A 22,996-nucleotide genomic window follows, 5' to 3' on the forward strand; every position below is an offset into this window, starting at 1 on the left:
TCTTTCCTGAATCTTTCAAAATATGAACATCTTATCTTGTGGATTTAAGAACAGTACATATGATTCCAAAGGAGGTAACATAACATAGAGGTAACACAACAATCTTCCTGTTATCACTCAAGATTCCTTGACATGCATGTAAGAATTGAATCTGTTAATTTTTTTGCTTAGCATTTGAATATACATGCATATTCAACTGATGATCCAACATGACTTGCAAATGCTTTTTAGGGTTGCTGCCTTTCTGCCCCCAATCTGTTATATCCAACAACTTCCAATTCTAGATTTTACATTTGTTTGAATTAAAACACATTATTTATGTTGCAAATACTATTAAATAGACATTATGACAGACTTAGCAATCTGAGACATTAAAAAACTCGTATTGATACATCTAAACCCATCAAGGCTGAAATATTTTTTTTCTGTAACTTTAAGTTCTTTTATACTCCTTACTTTGCAGTGGCTCAGAAAACGAACCTCCAAGACTTTCACCAAGGAAAGTTAATACTAGTCCATTGGGACAGGAGACGTTCAAACTTGGGAAAGCAGGAGCATTTGGCATCACTTGTGTTTGGGAAGTTGATTCTTCCATTTCCATCTATGGAAGGAAACATGAATTAGTTTTATTCCACATCTCAAAAGAATAAAGAAAAAATTAAGACTACAGATTTCAGTTGTTTCAAAATATTCTTTAAAAAAGTTCTACCACTTATTTTTAATATTTTGAGAGTTTATGGATTCTGAAGGGAAAACGTTAGCTTATTTTCTTTGACTATTTTCTTTGCTATTTTCTTTCATTTCTCTATTAACTCTTGAAGAACAACACTTCCTATCCATTAATTTTGCTGAGTCATTATGCTGTCACAGTGTCACGATGAGATGACAATAAATGGACAACGTGAAGCAAAAGAGTGTGAAATAATTCTTGAAGTTGCACATTTCAGTTATTTTACCTATAATCATTAAAAAAGCACAAAATAGGAGTAGAGCAGTACTTCCAGTCTACTGCAAATACAGCACTGACTTGAAAAGGGGAGAGGAAGGAATGTCTGGCTGTCAAAACATGTAATCCTCCTTGCCCAGCTCTGTAGTGGAAATTGTTCTGATGACTACAAAAGATGAGGTTGACCTACAGAATGTCTGTACGCCCTAGAACATCTGGAAAAAATACCACAACAGCCCCTTTGATGTCATCAAAGACCTATGTGACAATGATCTACACTATACCAGCAGTCACACAATTAAAACACTTGGGTTTCAGATAGAGGTTACAGAGAGAACCTGTCCTGGTATTAACCCATATTCTTGACTTTTATGAACAGAAATATAGGGGAAAATTGGCAGATGTTTTGCCAGTTGTTTTTCAGCATAGAGATGCTGTATATTTTATGGTTATTTTACATAGTATTACTGGGTAATTAATCTCAATGTCCTCATAGTCACAAGATCATGGGGTAGAAGTCACAGAACAGCGCAGAAGTAACTCAGTTGTCATCTACTTCTCCCTGTCTGTAAGTGTATCTTATAATATTATCTTATAATAAAATAATCAAGTGTACCTATATCACCAGAGGAAACTGTTAATGTAACCTATTCTAAAATTCACAGGGCTGGAGGTTTCCTGGTAATCTGTTCCAGTGCTTTACCTTGTTTTCCTATTGGTTAGCCTGAATCTCTCTTGCATAAAATTAGTTTACTTCTGATTATTTCTTCTGATTATATGGGCTAGCAAAAGTGATGATAGTGTCCCTTTAGCTCTTTACAGAAGGCTATTCAGTCTTTCCACTCCAGATCAAACAAACCTATGCCAAGTCTTTTAATCACAGGTCAAGTTTTCTAGACCTCTGATCTTTCTTGGTGCTTTCCTTAAAACTCTCCAGTGTGGCCTGTATTTTTCTTGCAGAGCAGTATCCATAAATGGAAACAGTACTTCAATGGAGGCCCTACCAGCCCTGAATGGAAAATAACTTCACATATTTAGCAGGCTATACTGCTGTTTATTCACCTCAGTGTCGTCTTAGCCCTTCTCACAGCAAGATGGCATTGTTGACTTATGTATAGCTTGTGATCCACTGCAACTCTCAGACCTTTCCCTGTAGAACTGTTATGGATAGAACTGTTACCCATTCTGTAAATATATATTATTTATATGTAATTGTAGAACCTAGCACTTACTCTTACTGAATTGCATCCTATTTTACAGACTATGTCCATGTGAATTTGTCAAGTTTGCATTTGATTCAAATCCTGTCCCTGAAAATACTTGCAGACTCAAACAGCCAGGTGCTGTATGCACTAATATGGATACTCTCTGTCTGAAGACAATCTAAACCAAACAGTAAAAAGCCTTTTGGAAGAAGAGGAGGAAATGAGATGTCCTCCCGAGAGAATTTTACTGGTAGGGGTATTTGTTTGTTTGTGCCACACAACTGCCATATGTTATGCTGAGTGCTCTTTGACAACCCTCTAAACCACTATCCATGCTCACGCTCTTTAAGTACCTAGCTGGACTTGTTGAAATTAGGTCAGCAGGACTTTGTGTGGATATGGACGGAATCCATGTTGAAACAAGAGCCACCGCATTACTTCATCCACTAGATATCACAGAAGCAGTGTAGGTACGTCATGTTTAAAGAGTCTTCCAAGGCTATTCCTTCAGCTCTCAGTTTGTGTACATTCTTCCTCTCATTTGCTTTGTAATGGAAGCTATCTCCTGTTTTCTAAGACACTTGCACTACATTTAACCTTTCAATTCCATATTACCCATTCTACCTCTTTGAACAGTTCAGCCTAGTTCTGTCAACTGAACTGTGACCTCCATTCAACCTCCCTTGCCAAAGGGAGCTGAGAAGATAACTTAATATCCTCTGGTGAGAACGCAGCAAAAATGTTTTTGAGAGAAGTGGTCAGAAGTAACCAGAGTAGACTAAAGACCAGTTTTCCAAGGCATTTCTGAAAAAGAAACATTCAGATCTTTAAATCACAAGGCGATGAACCTTTTCAAGGCAGTGCCCTAGGAAACGGTAACAGGAACTGAAGTAGAGTTTCATGAAATGCCACTGGAATTGGAAGCCACCACAGTTGGATGATCTAGTGTTAACTTTCCATGGAGAAAATTCTGAGGAACAGGACAAAATACGAAACAGTGCAGGAAAAGACAGCAGAATGGCAGACCTGGCACCACTTACATTCTTTACATATCACCCACCAGCCTATGGAATAAATACGGGTTAAAGGAAAACAATTAATCATTAAAATTATTTTATGCAGTAGATTGGACTTAAATTTGGCTCATGGTGACAACTGGGACATACTATTAGCAGTTCTTTCTGCATCCTTTTCAGCCATACTTGATCAAAGATGGAACCAAGTAAGGAGAAAATTATAACACACTACTATATACTTCAATTGTTTTTGCAGTTTGTCTGGAAACATATTAAGAACCACATAACAAGCATGTTTTCTAGAAATGCTACTCTTTTGTAACTTGATTAGGATAAAAGGGGTAGCCTTTTACCATAACTACCATTAAAGAATTATCCCAGGAAGCTTATTTTAGAGCATTAGTGTTACATAAAATAGTTTACAGACCTCATTGGTTTGTGTTCTAATTACAGCTATTTTCAGGAGATTATCCTTTCCTAAACTGAAACTGATAACTGAACTGGTTCTCAATACTATTCAGGTTCATTTCTGTCCTTCTTTTGTTTTGTATTTTGTGTCCATTCCTGGGACTGCAGGTTGAAGAAAAAAGTCAAAAAGGAAAGAAGCTAAATAATCCCAGATAGAAAAGTCCTGCATCCTCTTCCACCACCCTGCTATTATCTCCTCCCATATTTCTTTGAGAACTTTTAATGTAACTCATGCTCTGGCTGATCTGTGAGATCACTGAACAAACAAACCACCTGTAGTTGTCTACAAGATTCTGCCAATAGTTAGGTAATGACCTGAAACAAACTAGATTAGCAATTTTGCATCTGGGAACTGTGCCCATTTCTGAACTGATATGGACTTCCTCACTCACACACTTTAATGCCAAAATGCTTCTCACAGAGGTCTGCGGAAGATGTTCAAGATCACATGCTCTACATTTCTGAGGCACATGATCCTGGAATTCCTGTATTATTCTGCGCTAAGTATCCCGTAACAGAAATTCAGAATCTGCTTTTGAAATATCATCCATCCTTTCCAAAGACTTGTCCTGTGATAGAAGTATTCAGTTATAGGCAAAAGTAACTTCCCCAAGTTGCAAGTCTCTGGCTTGTGATCAGTTGGAAAGATCAAACTACTCTTGCAAAACTGTCTCCTCTAATTACCAGTTTGTTAGACTTTCCAATACAATTTGGAAAGCACAGAAAAGTTCTCCTTTCTAAAGGTTAAATGAAAAATTAATTTCTAGAGCAGTTCTAGTCTCTGAGATATTAGTAATGTAACAAGTGTAATTATAAAGCCAAAACTGACAAAAGTATGTGGACCATGGAAGACAGTGCTTTACATCATGGAGTCGTAAAGGCTATTGTGAAGGCTAGCTCCATGAACAGTTGCCAATAGGTACACCTGAGAACAACCGGAAGAGTAAAAAGTATCCTTAGAAGCACCATAAATTGCTAGGAATTTGTTACGGCACAGTTCAAAGCTCTCTGAGAAGAATATGTATTCCCATTACTTAAGTTTATGTATTTGAATTTTCATTTGTTTCTTTTCTGTGTTCATTGGGTAATGTCTATTCTCTCACCTTTCCTTCGTGCTTTACTGGGTCATCAGGTGGTGGAGGGCCTATTTTGCTATGACTTGCTTTTGAGGATGGCAGAGATTTTCTTGATTTTTGCTTGACGGACTTATCTTTTTTTCCTGAAGCTGATGTATCAGGAGAAACTATGGTCGGAGTATGAACAGAAGGGATGTTCAGAATTCTTGTCAAGTCAGGATCTACTTCATCTAAGGAAGGGAAAAGCAATTATTGTAAATGCAATCAAGTTTCAGAAATGTAGACGGCCACAAGTCATTTTTAACAAGATTTTGTACACCAAATTTTACCTTAGAAATAATAATCTCGGTGGGGGAGTTTACTATTTCAGATAGAGGAACTGAATATATCAAATTGTTTGGAAAATCTTTCCACGGACTGGCTACTCATCAGCCTAAAAGACATTTTGAAACTATGGTTTCCCCCAGGTTGTCACTCATCTTAGAAACAGAAAAATACAGTTTTTTAAATTCTTTTTTACCTTCAGAATATTTAGCTAGGTGGAGATATTTTGAGTCACTGTTGTTACGCTTTATCATGGGCTGATCTAGCGCAGACCAGCTCCAGCTGTTTTGCACTACATAGCTCTATTTTGCTACAATGATTGTGAAAGATTCTGATGATCTAGCTTGCTAAGAATCCTCCAGTTTTCAAAGGCCAAGCATTAGGGCAGCATGCTGAGCATGTTGACAGGAATTAGTCATGTTGTCTTCCAAAACAGTTTCTTGAAAACAAAATTAATACAAAGATTTTCTCTAAAACATTTATGTTTCAATGAGCTGACACTTCTCTTTAACCAGAAAACCCCTGTCACCTCTAACCTTAAAGTCTTTTTCAAAGACTTCTTTTAATCATCTTTTCTTGCTTGATATCAGCCTAAGTCCCAAACCAACAACTCATGAAATAGCATCTTGTTTCCCATCCAGACAATTTAAGCAATTGAATTCTTGTTTGTTTTGGATAACTTGTTACCCCAGATGTAGCAACTTATTATCCATATCTTAACCACACACATATAGGTAAGAACTAAAAACATCAGTGAGCAAAACGTGATGATCTCAGAAACTACCTTTTGAATCCCTTTTTGAAATAAATTTTGATTTGCTTAGTAGTTTCTACAAAGTATGAAGTTTAACGACAAGTCAGTCATTTCAAGGATGTCTTTAGGAAGACTTAGAAAAATCCTCTCCCTTGTTTTTTTTTGGTAAAATTACATTTTAATTCTGCTTCTTCCAAGTGAACAATATCATTTAATATGAAAACATCAGAATATGATACATCAAGCAAAGAAAAGTTAACTCAATGACAAACTGCAAGGCAGATCACATTCAGACAGAGAAGGAAAGAAGTGTATCTGGAAGCATGTTAATAGAACCATTCTGGTGTGAGATCATAACATTTTCTGTAATGAAAATGACGTGTTAGCATATTTTAATCTGAAAAAGACAAAAGACAGGCCTCACTGCTACTATACCCACTGTTTCCTGGAAAGTTCTGGCACAGTAGCTCTGCAGGTAAGAAAATGCAGAGGCCGTCTTAAAGTTCTAATTTACTAGAAAGGCTGCCTGCATGTTCATTTGCCTTATGGATGATTCTAGATTTATAGTAACTGCAAAGGTGACCCAAAATTTAATACTCTAATACTATAAGAAACCATGAGATTATCCGGTGATAGAGTCATATTTAGGAGTCTGTGGATAGAAAGCCTTTCATCTAAGTTTTTAAGCCTTCAGTCTGTTTTTGTCTTGGTGCCAGCATTAGAGAAACAGAGATATCTGAATACATCCCAAGACCTTTAGTCTGCAAAGGAAATTTAGATCACTGCAAAGATTTTTGAAATCTGTTTTCATAGCTGATACATAAGAATCTGATGCTTTGTTAGAGGGCTCTGCTTTCATGTACTGAATTTATGCTGCGTGGCTTTTACAGCTTATTGGGAGTCTGAGGAAAGGCAATCAAATCTGTTTTATTTTTAATACACTAGAGATAAAATTCTCAGTGAATTATATAAAACAGGAAAGTTTAAAATTCTTCATGGGGTCCATTCTGATACACATTATTAGACAGCATGGCCAAGGAATAAACAAGTAGTAGTACCCACATCCAGGTAGATGCTGAGTATAAACAGCTGACAAATAAACTTTGACAGAGCTAGTGCTCCACAGAGAAGCAGGATAGCTGAAATGAAGGCTTTTAAGGCAATTGTTCAATAAAATCATTACTGAATGTAATCCATCTTGTAAGGTAAGTATAAATATTGATGCGAATGCTGCAAACTGGGTGTAAGCAAGTTCTTATACATAGTGAGGGGAGCTATCCTTCACAGATACCCATGCTATGAAGTGGAGCATGCTCAGTTTCAGATGACACTACTTTCCCAAGTGCTGAATTTAGGAACAGAAGCTGTTATAGGCTCTTGACCCCTAAGGAAATTTCACCCTCCCCTTTACTGATTGCCCTGAAAAAATGAGAACATACTGTTTGAGGGTGGCAATGAAAAAAAGTGGATTGCTGAAACTGAGGGGAAATGTCCTAAGAAATTTTGAGAGACATGGGAAATTCCAGAGGACTGCCAGATCAAGGAAGGTTTCCTTCCTCCTTTACACACACAGAGATTTCTAGCACTTGCAGATGTACGCTCATCATTTTGTCAAGGCACAAAAAGCAAGTGCAAAGGTTCTGTAATACCCAGAGGCAAAAGCCATACAGGTGCTCAAGCAGTGCCAGATTCACCAAGTGATGAGGAGCTTACTTTTAACCCCAGCTGAAGGGGGTCTGAATTAAATTCTGGTCATGCTAGAGAAAACAAATAATAATTCAAACCTTAAATAAACATTAACATTTAACCAAGAAAAAAAAAGATGCATAAAGCTGGCAAACAGCCTGAGGCCTTCTGTCATCCTAGCATCCCTAAAAGGAAGATGGAAGAAAGAAAATGAGAAACACAATAAGAAAAATGAGAATTAGAGAGATTCCAGAAAATTATTTCAGTAATGCAGGGAAAATGAGTAATTTGCACCCAATTTAACCATTCAGTGCAGAGAAACTGCAGATTACATGGCATACCGTTCTATATTAGTAATGGATGGAATATGAGAATAGTCTAAGCCAAGACATTTCTGGTCAGAATTTTTCTGAGCGCTTACAATACAAACACCCACAAGGGGAATTAGGTATAAGCAAGCAATTGTAGAAAAACCTGCAAACAATCAAAGAATGCCAGTCAGCAGTGCTGCACTAAAGCTGAACATGGCAAAGGTTATTCTGATGTAGAATAGGATGCTCACGGTAATGTGAAAAATCCTGAACATCACAGCTGACACGTACGCATTTAATTAGACACATCTTTCTTCAGTGCCAAAATACAAGTTTTCACAGTCCACTACATTGTGAATGCTCTCTTGGCCCAAGTTTAAAAAGTCCTTTTTTTAGTAATTAATTTGTAAAATACATTTGAATAGTTAAGACTGAGTGTAAAGTTGCATGGTTTACCACAGTTCACACAAAGACGCATTCAATTAAATGTTTTTATATTTTAAGAGCTGAAAAACGCTGGGATTATTTTTTGATCAGAGGAGGGTTTCACTTTTATCCATATGATGGTTTCAGTGGCCTTTCAAATGCAATGGAAACAAAAAGCTCTTGGTAAAAGCAGATGCTATTTTCACTGTGGTTTTGTGAAGCAATTGCTTCCAGTTGGTGAATGTGATTACTGAAAGGCTGAGAGAAACCTCTCATTATGGCTGCACAACTGTAGCCTGAAGTCCAACTCCTGACATAAAATGAAAGTTCTATAATCACCTATATAAGTTTACAAAAATATTATTTCTTGGAAAACCAAGAATACTCCTCCACAAATCACATTTTCTTTGGCTCAAATTAATTGGCTGATTTTGCTGAGCTACTTAATAACAATACCTGCAAGTTTCTTCCTGCACAGCTCTGTTTTCACAGTCAGTAAAAAAGCATGGAGACCTCCCTCCATTTTGAACTCTAAATCATAGAATACTCCTGACAATGTAATCTCATCTCGAGCCTTGTTGAAAATTCACCACCATGCAGTAACTGCTGCCGAAAAAGGCAATATTCCATGCAGCAAATTACTGGGTTAAAGAGTGTATAAAGAAAAAAAAAAAAAAGAGAAAAGGATAATTTCCCCCTACGGTTCTCAAATATCCTCTTCTATTTGCTTACTTTACCTGCTGTCTCCCCTGTAGGTCCATAATAGCTCAGGGACAGCTGGATTCCATTTTCCAAGGTGGCTGAAAAAGATCCAAACTTGCTCACAGCTTTCTTTTGATTTTTCAGTTCTCCTTTAAAAAAAATTAGAACGAACTTTAAAGATCAACTCATACCAGAACCACCTGACCTGCAAACCAATGAATGCTGTGAACACTGACACGTCTACACGGATGACTAACCTGTAAAATAGATTAATATAGGACAGCGAAAACTTTATAATTCCCTTCATAGGCTAGCATATAAGAGTCCATTTTATGTAATACAGCTGTGATTTTTCATCTAGAAATTGCATTCTAATTAGCTAGGAGTGTAAAAAAAGGTTTAACAGCACAACTAATGAAAAGTCTTCGTGAATTTAAACAGGGAAAGACCCTAGTTCTGGAATCGAGGATCCTTGTTTCTGTTCCTTACTTGGCTGACAAGAGTGCTAAACTGCTCACTCCTGCCATGTGTGGCCTATGCTCTAATAGAAGTCACTGTCTCTCAAATGGTATCACAGGGACTGTACCCTGAGGAGAAAGGAAGAGAAAGGAGAAAAAGTTGAGAAATTAAGATCCAAAGATATGTCTCGCATTTGTGAAAGCGGATCAGGAGACAAGCTCACTTACAGGTGCAGGACAAGATGTCATGTTATCCTTGAAAAAAACCACACGAACTATGCAAGGTAACACCTCTGAGTCAGTGACACTGGATCCTACCTTGACGCTAGTTCAACTCTTACTGCCTTAAAGAAATGTTCTGCTGGGAAGAGGAAATCACTGGGATTTCCAATATGGATAACAGCTTCTTAAAACTGTGAGGAGCAGCAGAGGAGACTAATAAAAGAAGGTTAAGGCAAGCACCCAACACCTAGCCATCTCCCAGTTCTTTCATCAACAAGGCACACGTGCTCAGACCTTGTGTGCTCCTATTTACTGTCACTGCAATGTTCATTGGTGGCCTGCAGGATGCTGTTCAGCCATTCTGACCATATTAAAAGCTTACCTTTGTATCATTCAGCCACTGCCAAGTATCAGAGCGGACTGATTCTTCCCTTCCTTTCGGCCTTTCTATAAGGTACTCCTGTTCACACAGGAGGAAAGCTTCTCACTTGTGTGAGTAAACACAACTCGCCCCAGTTGCTAGTACACTGGTGATTGAAAGCACCATTGGCAGACCCCAGAATAATAAGGACTACTTTCATAAGGGCAGACACGAAACATCTCATCTGTGGAAAGGATGAAATTTTCTATTCAGGCAACCTACATTTACATCACTGGCAGCCGCTGAAGCCAAGGAGAGCAGCAAGAACAGGATGCTTTCTAACACTGATGAAGAAGAGAAGAACTAAAACACCTACAAAAAATTGTACTTTTCCAAGACTCTTCAGTTCAGTGAGAGTAATTCCATAGTGATTTTGGCAAACATATACACCGATTGTTACAGACTGGCTTCTTTCTTGGAAACACTCTCACTTGGGTTCAGAAAGGATTTGGATTCAATGCTTTCTGAGTGTTAGCAACACGTCAACCAGCAGTAGAAGCTGCTGAACTGCCTAAAGACCTGTTTCCACAGCAAAGATCTTGAGGGAGTCACGCTATGGCCATCTGACCCACAAAAGGAAGTCCAGTTCAAAAGGGAAACTTCACTTTCAAGGGCAGACATTTATTTTGGTCATAATGGACATGATTCAGTTTGCATCTTCTTATGCTTTCCCAGGCCACATTAAGATCTGAAGGAGTCCCTTTCTTAAGAAGAAAATTTTTTCTGTAAGGAATGGTGACTCTTCTCACTGATTTCCTTCCTTTGAAAAAGAGATTGGTGTGCATCTGTTGACCTGTACTGTGCTCCTATGTCTTAGTAAGAGCTATCGTCACAGTACTTAAGTCAGCCAACTGAATTTTACTTTTATTTATAGAACACTGATCTTATTTACAGAACACTGATCTTATTTACCCTCTGCCATTAGTAGGCATTTATTTTCTGTTAGTTGATAAGGTTTGCATCCAATTACTAAATATGTCAAACTATTAATTCTTTGTATCTGTGATGTCAATCCACTAACCCGGTCTAATTTCCTGTTCTTCACTAATTTCTTGTACTTTGATTTCTTCTAAATTTTTCTTGGGGTCTGTGATATAAACGAAGAAATTGTGGTTGTCTTTTATCACTTTCACCTTTACCAGTGTTAGACCTGCAAAGCAACAGAATACGTTATTGCTCCCAAGAGGCTTCAGAACCGCCCCACACCCAAAAAAGCCCTGCACCTGCAACTATAAAGCACACACACAAAAAAATTTCTCAGAGGTGGACCGAATTGCTTAGCAATCAAGAAGATCAAGAAGACAAAACCAAGCTTAGCTGAGTTTAGACTAAATATTCAAAACCTTCCTCAGATTACATCTGAGATGCTGCCGAATAATCCTGCTGCATAGATATACTGCATTTGACTGGACAAATTAGTGGAATATACATTTTTGAAATATTATGCATTGGTTATCATTGAACAGAAGAGTATGAACTGATATTTTTCCATCTCTAATTTTATGGTACTTTATCTATCAATTGTTAATATACCACAGGAAAATGCAAACATTAGTAGTGATAGAAGTTCATATGTAATTCCATGGTACTCTCACAATGTTTTTTAACTGTATTTTTTTACCACTGAGACATGAAAAAGCATTTATGGATTAAGAAATGATGCCATCAGTTAGTAACTGAGACAAAGCAAAGCATAAAGAATTAAAGAATCACCTTTTACAAACTCTATCTTCTCTACTTGAATCTGTCCTCCATCAGACGGGAAAAGATATTGATTGGTTCCTGATACTTGAACAAGATCCTCCCCTGTATTGTAGCCAAGGAACTGGAAAAACAAGTTTTAGATTATGTGTAAATGACAAAGGCAGAAGCCACAAAAGAGGTAAATGAAGCACAGACCATCAGGATCCCACTGTTCGGGTCAACATTTTTTGCTGAGGTACTTGACTAACGTAATAATGCAAAGCAAATACGTACCATGCTATTCTTACATAGAAATTTCTCAGTTACTAACTGAAGTAACTTGTTACACATCAGAGTAGAATCTGGTCCTTCAGTGGCATGAAGCCCTCACGGAAACTGAAGAATAGCAAGTAGACTGGTGGTTTAACATAAAAAGGGAGGGAAAGAACAATTCTGGCCAAGTACAAGGAGACAAGTACAATGCCACGGGATCAGAAAAAGGGCAGCTTTCCACCTCTTTAGATTTTGGAATTCAAACACTGTAAATCTGATTTGTAGATAGGCGTGCCTTCCAAAGAGTCACAAACTGGCAAAAATTCAGTGAGTGTACTCAAGTAAGTTTAGACTGAAATGTAATATATCTCTGAATTTGAAATCTGTACTCAAGCAAGTTTAGACTAACATACATAGACCTATGAAAGTTTTGGATGCAAGGCTTAGACTCTGGTAACAAAAAGCAGTGCAAACTGCCCAAAAAAATATTTGGACAAAACTAGTGAAGGGTTCCCTCTGTAAGAAATACTCCTTGGTTAGTATAACAGGCAGAATAGCTTGTATTAGAACACTCCAACAACATGAATTTTGAAACAGCAAATAGAAGAAACAGTGAGCTACTTTAATTTGATTTCCAATTTCGACAGCCAAAATTTCAACTAGGTCTAGCAGTCCCTGAATATGGGAGTTGGAACAGGTCTTTATGTTCCCCTTTCCAACCCTCTCCCATGAAAACCACATTTTCAGGCAAAACGAATCCCATAAATATACTTTCCATGGGCACAAAACCATGATCACCTTATTTTAAAAACCATTCAAGTTAATTAAATACTGTTGCATGGGATAATCTTAAACATCAGAAACTGCTTTCCAAAACTTTTGGGAAAGGACCTGTTGCTAAAATGATGGAGTTAAACAAGACCTAGTTAGCCTTAACGTGCCCTGAACTCCAATTTTGCAATGGATAATAGGTTTGCTGTGACCTTGACTCTCTAAATAAATATTCAGCCCTTTCCTAATGGGGTGCAACAATACAACTTCTTACCTTATATACTTTCTCAGAATGTGGTTCGGGGACGCCGGGGTTTTCCTCAAGTTCAGGGCTTTTTGCTAGCTCATCTTTAAACTCTTTGAAAGATTTCTTATTGGAACCTTTACTTTCTTCATGCATTATCATCTCCTGCCCTTTCTTTTTACCTTTCAAATTTTCTTTTTTCCCTTTTTCTTCTTCCTTAAGTTGTTCTTCCTCTAGTAATTGGTCCTGTTCCTTCTTCCAAGCCTACATTAAATATTAGGAATTTAAAAGACTGTGGTTCTCCTTGTATTACAAGAAATTTCATATGTGCACATTGAAAAGACTTCAAGTAAACAAACTCAAAGAAACCAATGTTCTAAGTCACTCTAAGATACATTTTCCAAACACTGTCTACATTTTTGCAGTATTACGCACTATAACTTGCATAAAATTACTGACTCATTGAATCCACAGGATCAGGCATCCTTGACCACAGGAGACATATCTGATGATTATTTGTATCTCACACATTCAGTCATATAACAATTTAAAAAAATAAAAAAAAATCAGTCATAAAAAAATTTTTGTTGTGCACTTTTCCACAACATTTATCACCAAATCAGAATGCCTAACTGGTATTAGTTTATCTCCCAAATGCAACTATAAGATAAAATGATTCTATTCTTTTGCAGAAAGAGGAACGAGGCATCAATGCCAGAATTATCAACTTGTGTCAGGAAGACATCTGAGATTGTCCAGAGTTTAGGGCTTTGCAGCACTTTATATTCCATGCATACCAAAGCACAAGTGCTTGTCTGTCTTCTGTGGAAGAAATGGTAATCATTCACAGTTACAAGTTAGGCGTTAGCCTAACTAGAGCCATGCCATCATAAATTGAGTACTCAGGTATTGGTTAACACAATTTCACACCTACATTCCAGTAGCTGTACTTTAAGTGCAGATCATCGTACACTGTACAAAAGATGAGACATACTATGAGTGTGAGGAGTGAAAAACCAACAGGGCACTACAACATCAGTTGAGCTAGATTTGTTCACATTAATGGACAATACCAAGACTTAAAAAACATGTACCTGACTCCTACCTCAGCCAGAAACTCACTGTGTGAACCTAGGTAACTCAATTAATCTATAATGCATGACCATAGTCTACATCTATAAAATGGGATTCTCTGTCGTAAGGGAACTCCGAGGTACCATATTTACATTCCTTAACTTCAAAGTGCTCTAGGCAGTCGGAGTAGGAGCTGGGTACAAAAATGCTTCCATAAACCTGGATCTTATGTTTTCATAGCTTTATAATCAGAAAATTTCAACGAGAAGTGCGGTATTATCCATAACTCTTATTTCCTAAGTACTCCAATTACAAATTGCTTTTGGAATGTCTAGGCTAAGTCCAAACAGTTTTCCTTTAGAAAATAACATAACTGAATCAATAATGAATAAATTAAACAGGAAACGAAGAATACAAAAAGTAGCCAAGAGCAGAAAAACTAAGAGGACTGAGGCGAGCCTATGTAAGAATGAAGGCTTACCTTTCAGGGAAAGCATTCTGAAAGTACATTTCAGAAACATACATATTTTTGCCTACCTTTAGAGAACCTTCTCTGATAAAAGGAATTTTTTCATTGTTTGATCGAGATTCTCGAATGGTCTCCATTATGCTCTCAGATCCTGATGTGCTGACATGTCCTGATGTGTCACCTTTGAGAGATGACAGGGAAATAAATGAGGTTATAAATACAAGAAAATTGAACAATTAAAAAATGTAAAAACAAAAATAAAGTAAGTACAAGTAAATAAAAATATATATATTTGAAAATAGAAGACGTATAAAAGCAGGCTAAAGCAACTGTTAAATATTTTCAGAGATAAAATAGAAAATCTATTTATATTAGAAGAAATTTATAACTAGCATTATTTGATAGCCATAACTTTAAAGTCTGACTCCCTCCTTCTTGCTTGTTGAAGACTGCTCCTGCAACAAATTATTTTTTATGCAGATAAGCACTGCTGAATAAAAAATAAGCAGTACTTATTATTTTTGCTACTATCACTGTTCCAGAATTCAAATACAGTGCTTTAACCAGGTCACCAAACACCAGAACAAGCTCCATATCAGTCATACATACTACAACCTTTCAATACAAAAAAGTGAATAAATGATGACTGAACCGTCAAACCTTCACTAAAGAAACATGAATCTGTTCACCATATCCTCTTTTTTTACTACTAGGGCTTTACAGCATTCATGAAAAGGGTATCTCTCTAGGTGTATGGTTTTATACGATGCTTGGATACCCAACATTTACCTGCTAGGAAAAAAAAAATAAAGTACACTATTACAAACTTCTAGTAAAAACCTAGAAACTTCTTGAAAAAGAAGAAATTGCAGTGTGGGTTACAGCAGTGCCAGTGAAACTGAAATTGCCTAAAGACACTGCTGCCCATCTGTAGGTCCCAGCAGGTCTTTTTCTTCTTTCAGCAAATGAACTTCTCTGTGAATCATATCTGTCATGAGGCACCAGGTGGGCAAGATTCATTCTAGCTCCTGTGACAGCTAGATAGGTACAAATTATGATTTAGAAGTCATAGCTGTCCTTTTGGCTTCCAAACTAACCAGATGTGTTAACTGGGCTCAGGAACAACATTCCTATTTTTGTAAATGCTAATTACTAGTACTAGAAAGTTTCAAAGTGCATTCTTAAAGAAGGTGAACAAGGCAAATGGTAAATTCAAAGAAATCATTGTTAATACCATTTGAATACACAAATAGACAATTTGGACAAAAAATTCTCTTTTGTCGAAAGGGGTTCTCAGGTTTTGCTGCCTGTTCAACAGGTACTGCACGAACTGCTTACAATTCTTGCTACCCAAAATGTTGCTTGTAATTAAAGTTTGCTCTGCAATTCCAGTTTCCACTTTAAGCTTCTAGCCCACAGTTCTGACTTCCAGCTTTTATCCTGCTCTTTTAAAAAGGAATTTTCCTGAACCGTGTTGCCAACTTTAACTACTGCTCATCCTTTCATATGTTTAGTAATCTAAATGGAGATTCATATTTGTAGGTAATCTTTAAAGTAACTCAATTAAACACAGCTATTGTAAATGTAAATTGACATTAAAGGTGTCAGTTTTCAAAAGAGAGGATGATGCACAATATTTAAATGTATATTTAATTCATCTCCCAACATATTTATGTCTATACAGATGAAAAACCAGGGTTACCCTATGAAAAAATATATGCAGTTCTGCTCTGAACTATTTTGAGACTCAGCACTTAGCATGAAAAATGAATTTTCTAGGATAAAACAAAAAGATACTCACATTTGGCTTTCTTAGGGAAGCCAGGTGTTTTGACAGCAGATGCAGAGAATTCAAAGGGTTCTTCTACCAAGTTTTTTTCCAGTTTAAGAGACTCTATTTCTTTAGCCATCTTCTCTTCTTGGTATTTAACTTCTTCTTCTTTCACCCAGTCTTCAACTGAGTTGGCCACCAGCTCGAGATAGTTCCTGAAAAGCGCAAATGTCCTCTGTTTACCACTAATATGATTTCAGGTCAAACAAGATCACTTGGCTTCCCAGTTTCTTATACAAATATTATTCTATAACCTTTCAGAGAAGGCTTGCGTTTGACAGGGTTTCCCTCCAGTTTTACAGGAACTGGTACTTTTCCCCTGGCTAGCATTTGCTTAATGTATCTGATGTTTGGGATTTTAGTCACCCTTTCTGCTAAGAGATGGTAGAAGCTTGTCTTCCAAAGAATGCCTACCCTCAAAGAAAATCCAAAAAGTCAGAAAACACAGAGACATTCAGTCTAAGAAAGGTTGAGACTAACTCTTCCTCACTGTTTTACCACCAGGAGAACTTATTTTCTTGGTTGTTTCTGTCAGAATATACATAATTTGTTTGTTCTGCAACTGAGGAGCTAGCTTTTATTCTATTTAATTTCAAGCTCTTCTTCATCAGTGTGACAAGAAAGATGCTTGGAAATTGTCATCCAAATCCAGATTAGAGAATCAGTGCACGGAAGACTGAAGTGAATAAAGAATATTCACAAATAACAGTTGAAGTGGGTACTGAATAACAAACAGATTCAGAGTTTGCAGCTGGTATCGATAGTTGCATTGTCTCATCTTCCAACACCATCTGAAAGGATTCCTAAAACAGTTCATTGCGAACAACTGCTTCCAAGGTAGGATGAAGTCTGCAAGTCTTATATGCAGTTGCTACTCAACCCCTTTTGCTACCATAATTCTTTAAAATTAAGTTCTTCATGTGTGCAAAACTAAAAGGGGCTTTTAAAGAATGCATGTGATGCAGTTGTTGTGTCTTCATAAAGTTTAGCATTTGTAAGCTCAAGACGATTCAACTGTATTCAAAAGCTCTGTATGCAGTTTTTGGTTGCGAACGTAGAGGCAGCACAATCAATTCTTGACCTCATGGCAGTTTTAAAGTTCTTATTGCAGCATCACATTGTATGTCCAAGAGAATTAATATGTAGGCTATCTAGACAGACTGGAGATGTATACAGTTCATGTAGAGCTTAAAAGATACCCAAGTCTATCGCAGCTTCTGCAATCTAAGTGGAGCCTGCTTTGGAAAACTTGCATGGAGAAACTGTTGATCAAATACTCAGTAGGAACATGACTCTGCTTGTATCTGAAGAAAAGTGTACAAGCCATAAAAACAAAGGTGTTGAAAACAAAAGGCAAAATTAGGCTGGAACCTAGAGTTGCTAGTAATGGAATGACTTGAAGATGAATACATGTTATAAATGAAAAAGCGATTATTCGCATGGAAAATATTTTAGGGCAATGAAACAGTCATTCAAAGTCAAAAATACGTATTCTATTAATATGTATTCTGATGTCACTACTGCCAATGTCTGACTCAGAATCATTTCTCAGAAAGGATTACTCTTTTCCAGTAACTTGTGTAATGTGTTTACTATGAAACAATAAACAAATGTCATTGAGATTAACTTTGAACAAAAGAATAGTTTTTGATAACGTCTGAATTCATTTGGCTTTCTGACCAAGAGGCCATTTATCCTAACCAGAGCTGATTTTTTTTTTTTTTTTTTTTAAACCCACATTTCACATCATGCCCATGCCTTTGGATCCCCCTAAGTCAGTAACATTCATTGGATTTCATATGCAGCCTCCTGCTGTCCACCTTTTGAACACCAAAATTCCTGAATTTGCGGTAACAGGGACCAACTGATTAATAGGTAACAGAAGTATATTCCAAACAACAACTATGGAACTACCATACAAAGTGGATCTGTGGTCCATAAGATGTCAAAATAAAGAAGTAACAAGTAAATACAGCTAGAGAACTCCTAAGAGAGACATAGAGCAGCACAGTGTCTGTTGTGTATTTGTAACTCTCCTATGGTGAAATTGTGGCTCTTAATCCCCAAAATTAGAAGGATAGGAACTTTAATAAATGAAAAAAATCAATAAACTGTTACTAAGCTCATCAGGAGCCAGTTATTTCACACAAAGGTTAAAACTAGTAATATTAGTAATAATTACTGCTTAATTAGTAAGCAGGGTTTATGCCAGTTTCTGGCAACTCAGCAGGTTCTGGAAGCTAATGCAGGCAACAGCTTCAAGCACTCCAGGTATTTAAAAACTGTCTTCCATAGAAGTCTTACGTTGCTTGGAAACAAAGACTAGCAAATATTTATGATACTTTGTCTGGAAATTGAAATTATCTTTAGCAAAAAGGTTGAACAAGGTCAGAAAATGTTCTGATTATTTTGCAGCAAAAAGGCACATATAGATGCCACGTAACGGAACCAAATAAGAGCTCATAGCTCTTCAAAAATACTATGTAGCACACAGAGCAGTGACATATTTCTATGAAACGAGCAAAGCCAAACATTCTTCTTAGCTTTCATGCCAGTTTCTTTAGGAAATGCTTGCTGCTTTAAAAGAGAACCCAATGAAGTGTTGATCAAAGAGCAAAATATGGCATGCTCCAAGCCGAAGCTAACTTTAAGGTCTAAGACTTGTTTCCAGTGCATGTGGAAGAGTTATAAGGAGGAAGAATATAGCTATTTCATCCTCTACTGAACTACCATGTTTCTACCGGAGAACATGCTTTATTTCTTCCTAGGATGTGAAATTAACAACTTTCATTTTGCAGGTACCTACCAAGAGCTCTTTCTGTTTCTCAATTGGTCTTGAATTGACTATTTCAATGCACTTGTCAAGGTGATCAGCCAAATTGTTCTAGGACCCTACAGATACTTTTCAAGGAGAAGTGCCTCCTGAGGAGGTCTGGTTCCTCGCTATCTGCTTCCACAGACAACACGACAAAAACGTGCCATTGGGCTGAGGTGTTATTCAGTGCATGTAAACACCAAGTGACAAGTGATGTACTAGGGTATGTGACCTGGTCTGCAGCATCTGTTCCAAAAGAGCGTGGGTCTCCTATGGATCTTGTGTCATGTGTCAGCCCTTTGCAAACATCTGATACATCAGGCAGCTAATATGGCACCAGGTGTTTATGTTTAAGCAACTTGAATCAGGCCCTAAATGTCTAGTGCCCCCCAAGAAGGGTAAGAATAGCTGGCAAAGTTCTGGGGTCCCACAGACTTGTGTAACAGATTTGGACCCTCCTTCTGGGTCAATCTGAATGCAAGGCAGGTTTACCTGAACACACTGTCTTTCACTGTCTTTTGGGGAAGATATCAGCTGTTACATACATGCAAAAAAATTGACCATTTAATGGATTTGCCCAACAACCACAAAAGTTTCTCCAAGAAACTTTGTGATTCTGTTGGTAAGTCTGTTCTGGCTCTGGTCCCAGTCACTGCTAATCACATAAGTCTCCTTCCATGGCAAATAATTTAAATCCAAGAGCCTGCAAAGCTGAAATGGACTCACACAGAGCTCCTTGACTGAGAGCAAAGATATGAAATACAGTATAAAATACATCTTCAGGAAGGCACACTTTGCCTATTTAGCATTAAAACATATTTAAATACATAGGTACCAACAAAAGTTGCTATTCCATATTCTGATAAAGAGGGCACTGCACTTAGAGGGATGCCTGCAAAGTTGGGGCGGAATTTGTCCATTGGATAATTTGTTTGAAATTCTATTCGCTAAATCAAATCTAATTAATCCAGAGAACACCAAAGTGACATGATTAAAGATAGCTCAGCTGTTTCTCCATGGCATTGTAGCTTCTTTACATATCGGTACATTGACGCGTATCTTACTTTTGGTCAATTATTTGGAATAGCATTTGGATACATTTCATCATCTACATCACTGTTTCAGTGCAAAAATGTACCCCAAAACCAGCAGGTCCACTGACAAAAGCTCTTAACAGTGCACACATCAACTATGTGCATACCTCTTATTGGTAAGTAGACAGTAACAAGGAATTAAAAAGAATATGATATTCTGTGAAAAAAATATTCTGGTATTACTAAAGGGCTTCTAGCTTTTCGCGAAAAAATTTCAGTGATGCTCGCTCAATTTATGTATACATAGTTGAAAAACCTAATAATTATATTCTTAGACAGAATTTCCTTTTTAACCTACCTTACCTGAAGTGTCCTCAACATAAATTTCTTGATGTGAATACCCCTAATATGACTTTGCAAGAATGTGCGCATCATATATATATATTTATAGTTTCTGATAAAGAGTCACAGTTACTGCTTGGTTCTCAATCAGAAAAGCTCTGTCTCAAAAGAATTTTTTGATATAACATTCTTTTCCACCTACATGACTTCCTTTCTCATATATGTCTTATGTCATGATATCTTTTAATCTCAAAGCTTTGCCCCGAGTGTAGCCATGCAGGCTTCAATAGAAAATGACCTGTGAATGAGACATGGAAGATAAAATCAGTTACCTGAATCCAACATTAGAGTGCAATGCAATATCCCAAGTCTCCTGGCACATACGATACTGATTCATAGGATTGTGAAGAACCATTAGCAAAGAGTTATCTTGGGCACGATAAAAGGAATCAATACACCTGTACTCTTGGGATGCAGTATGAAGAACCTGAAAACGAAAAAAGAAAGGTACATCATCCCTGCAGACAGTAGCACATGTGCAGATTGTATGCAGTACAGCTTTAGTAAAGGTGCATCAGAACTTCACTCTCCTACAAGATGTATGCAAAGTATTTGGATTCCAGCAATCCTAAGCGTTCAGGCAAGTGGAAACTGAAACTCCACTACTTTTCATACTGAAAAGTGGCAGTCACTGTGCTCCACTTTCTGAGACTGACCATGAATGAAAAAATTTGGCTAAATAATAGAAAAAAAATTAAATAAATACTTTTTAAAAATCAAATAATGAAGTATTTAGATAAATAAATGGTAAGTAAAAGCAGAACTATCATATACCAGGTAAAAAGAAAACAAATTTATTTTTTTTAGCTCAGTCCTTTACTTAGTATTCAATTTGCTATACTATGACCTGATCATCTCTGAGATGTACTGCATTCTACATTATTCCACTGTGTTCTGTACTGCTCCATCACTTCCAATGTTTACAGTGTCTGTATGCTGAAACTTATTTTATTGGGATAGCTGGAAAAAAGCTAGCTATATTGTTTTTACAGAACTACGTAACAGAAATAAAACTGAAATAATTCTGTATCTACAAATATTCTCTTTAAATATGAAAACTTTAATAGGAGCTGGTGTAAAAATGATTTCAGATGTGACATGTATCTAAGGAAATATTCTTACAAAATGTTATATTCTGTTGCAATAAAATGTTTTCTGTTGCAGTTATGTTCCTTTTGACTAAATTCACTAATTATTAACAGCTCATTTAGTATTAGTTATTTATGTTGCATATGAAGGAATTCCCCATGTACTGAAACATACGGCCATACTTCAGTTGTGATACTAAAGTGATGCTGAAAAAGTCCAACGAGCCTTTCCTTCACCCACACGTAGCACGTGCCAGGATCAAGTAAGAATTGCAGCATATGAAGCTCAAGGCAGCACGGGTACTAATAATCCACTCCTCCCAAAATAATGCCTACCAGCTTAAGCCAGCTACACTTGAACTTATCTTTCACATTTGGCATTTTGTTTTTCTGGAAGACGAGTTTTATTTAGCCTTTAGCTTGCAAGATTTCTATAAATAAAGCCTGCAGCTCTAGAAGCGTGAAGTACCATTACAACAAAATTTTCTATTTGTCCATAAAACTTACACTGCATAGGGATTTCCAAAGTACGCTTTCACATACACTGCACTTATGAGTCCCCAAACTGCCAGGAAGGTTCAGCCCTACAGGCAAGATTATTTTGCTCATCACACGTTTAGCTAAAGGTCTCTCTACAGAGGACAGCTGCAGTTTGGCAGAACTGGGAAAGAAAAGCCTGTTACAAACTAAATTTCACACAAGAAACTGAAAAGCAGCTAAAGAACAATGATTTTGGTAAAAAGGGATAAAACTGAATTAATTCTCTAGCAAGGAAATACCCTGTACTCTGCTACTAATTCTTTGTACAGCATTCTGAGGGGTGTAAGATTGTCAGTTCACCAATACCTGAAGAAGAACATGAGGTTGAAAATGCTCAGCGAAACTCCAGTCTGTCAAACAACGTCTCTGTGTCTTTTTTATTTCTTCTAAGTTTGGTCCTAGGCCATAATTTTCCAGATTCACCTGAAAATACATACACACACACAAATGAATATCAACATTTCAGTGTCAGTTGTATAACATTAACTGTAATTTTGTGACATAATAGACAGCATCCCATGTTGCACCACAGTTAATTGCACATGTGTAGAGCCGTATGGCACTATTTAATAAAAAACACAATTACTCCCAAAGGTTTTTGGTCTTGCCTTTTTTATGGCAAACATAATCTAAATATTTTTATTATTAGGTTATATGTTTTGGAGTTCTGTAAGCAATTATGAATATTTAAAAATGTCCTATGAAGTAATTTTAAAATTGCTATATTTATCTGGTGCTGTATGGCAGGCAGGTGTTT

At 36.9% G+C, this 22,996-nt stretch overlaps 1 protein-coding gene across 1 annotated transcript in view; it reads right to left on the reverse strand.

The window, feature by feature from the left end:
• SPAG17 (sperm associated antigen 17) overlaps positions 1–22,996 on the reverse strand; it is a gene marked incomplete at its 5' end in the record, with an annotated part of 83,382 nt that overhangs the window by 35,976 nt on the left and 24,410 nt on the right. The window contains 9 exons of the mRNA XM_010142680.1: positions 457–601; positions 4,739–4,941; positions 8,950–9,063; positions 11,037–11,165; positions 11,729–11,840; positions 14,598–14,688; positions 16,327–16,515; positions 20,884–21,038; positions 22,546–22,662. Coding sequence (XP_010140982.1) covers positions 457–601; positions 4,739–4,941; positions 8,950–9,063; positions 11,037–11,165; positions 11,729–11,840; positions 14,598–14,688; positions 16,327–16,515; positions 20,884–21,038; positions 22,546–22,662 — 1,255 coding nt within the window. The remainder of the gene's footprint in view (positions 1–456; positions 602–4,738; positions 4,942–8,949; positions 9,064–11,036; positions 11,166–11,728; positions 11,841–14,597; positions 14,689–16,326; positions 16,516–20,883; positions 21,039–22,545; positions 22,663–22,996) is intronic.

This window comes from Buceros rhinoceros, unplaced genomic scaffold (genome assembly GCF_000710305.1).
Source record: "Buceros rhinoceros silvestris isolate BGI_N320 unplaced genomic scaffold, ASM71030v1 scaffold2559, whole genome shotgun sequence".
NCBI lineage: Eukaryota > Metazoa > Chordata > Aves > Bucerotiformes > Bucerotidae > Buceros > Buceros rhinoceros.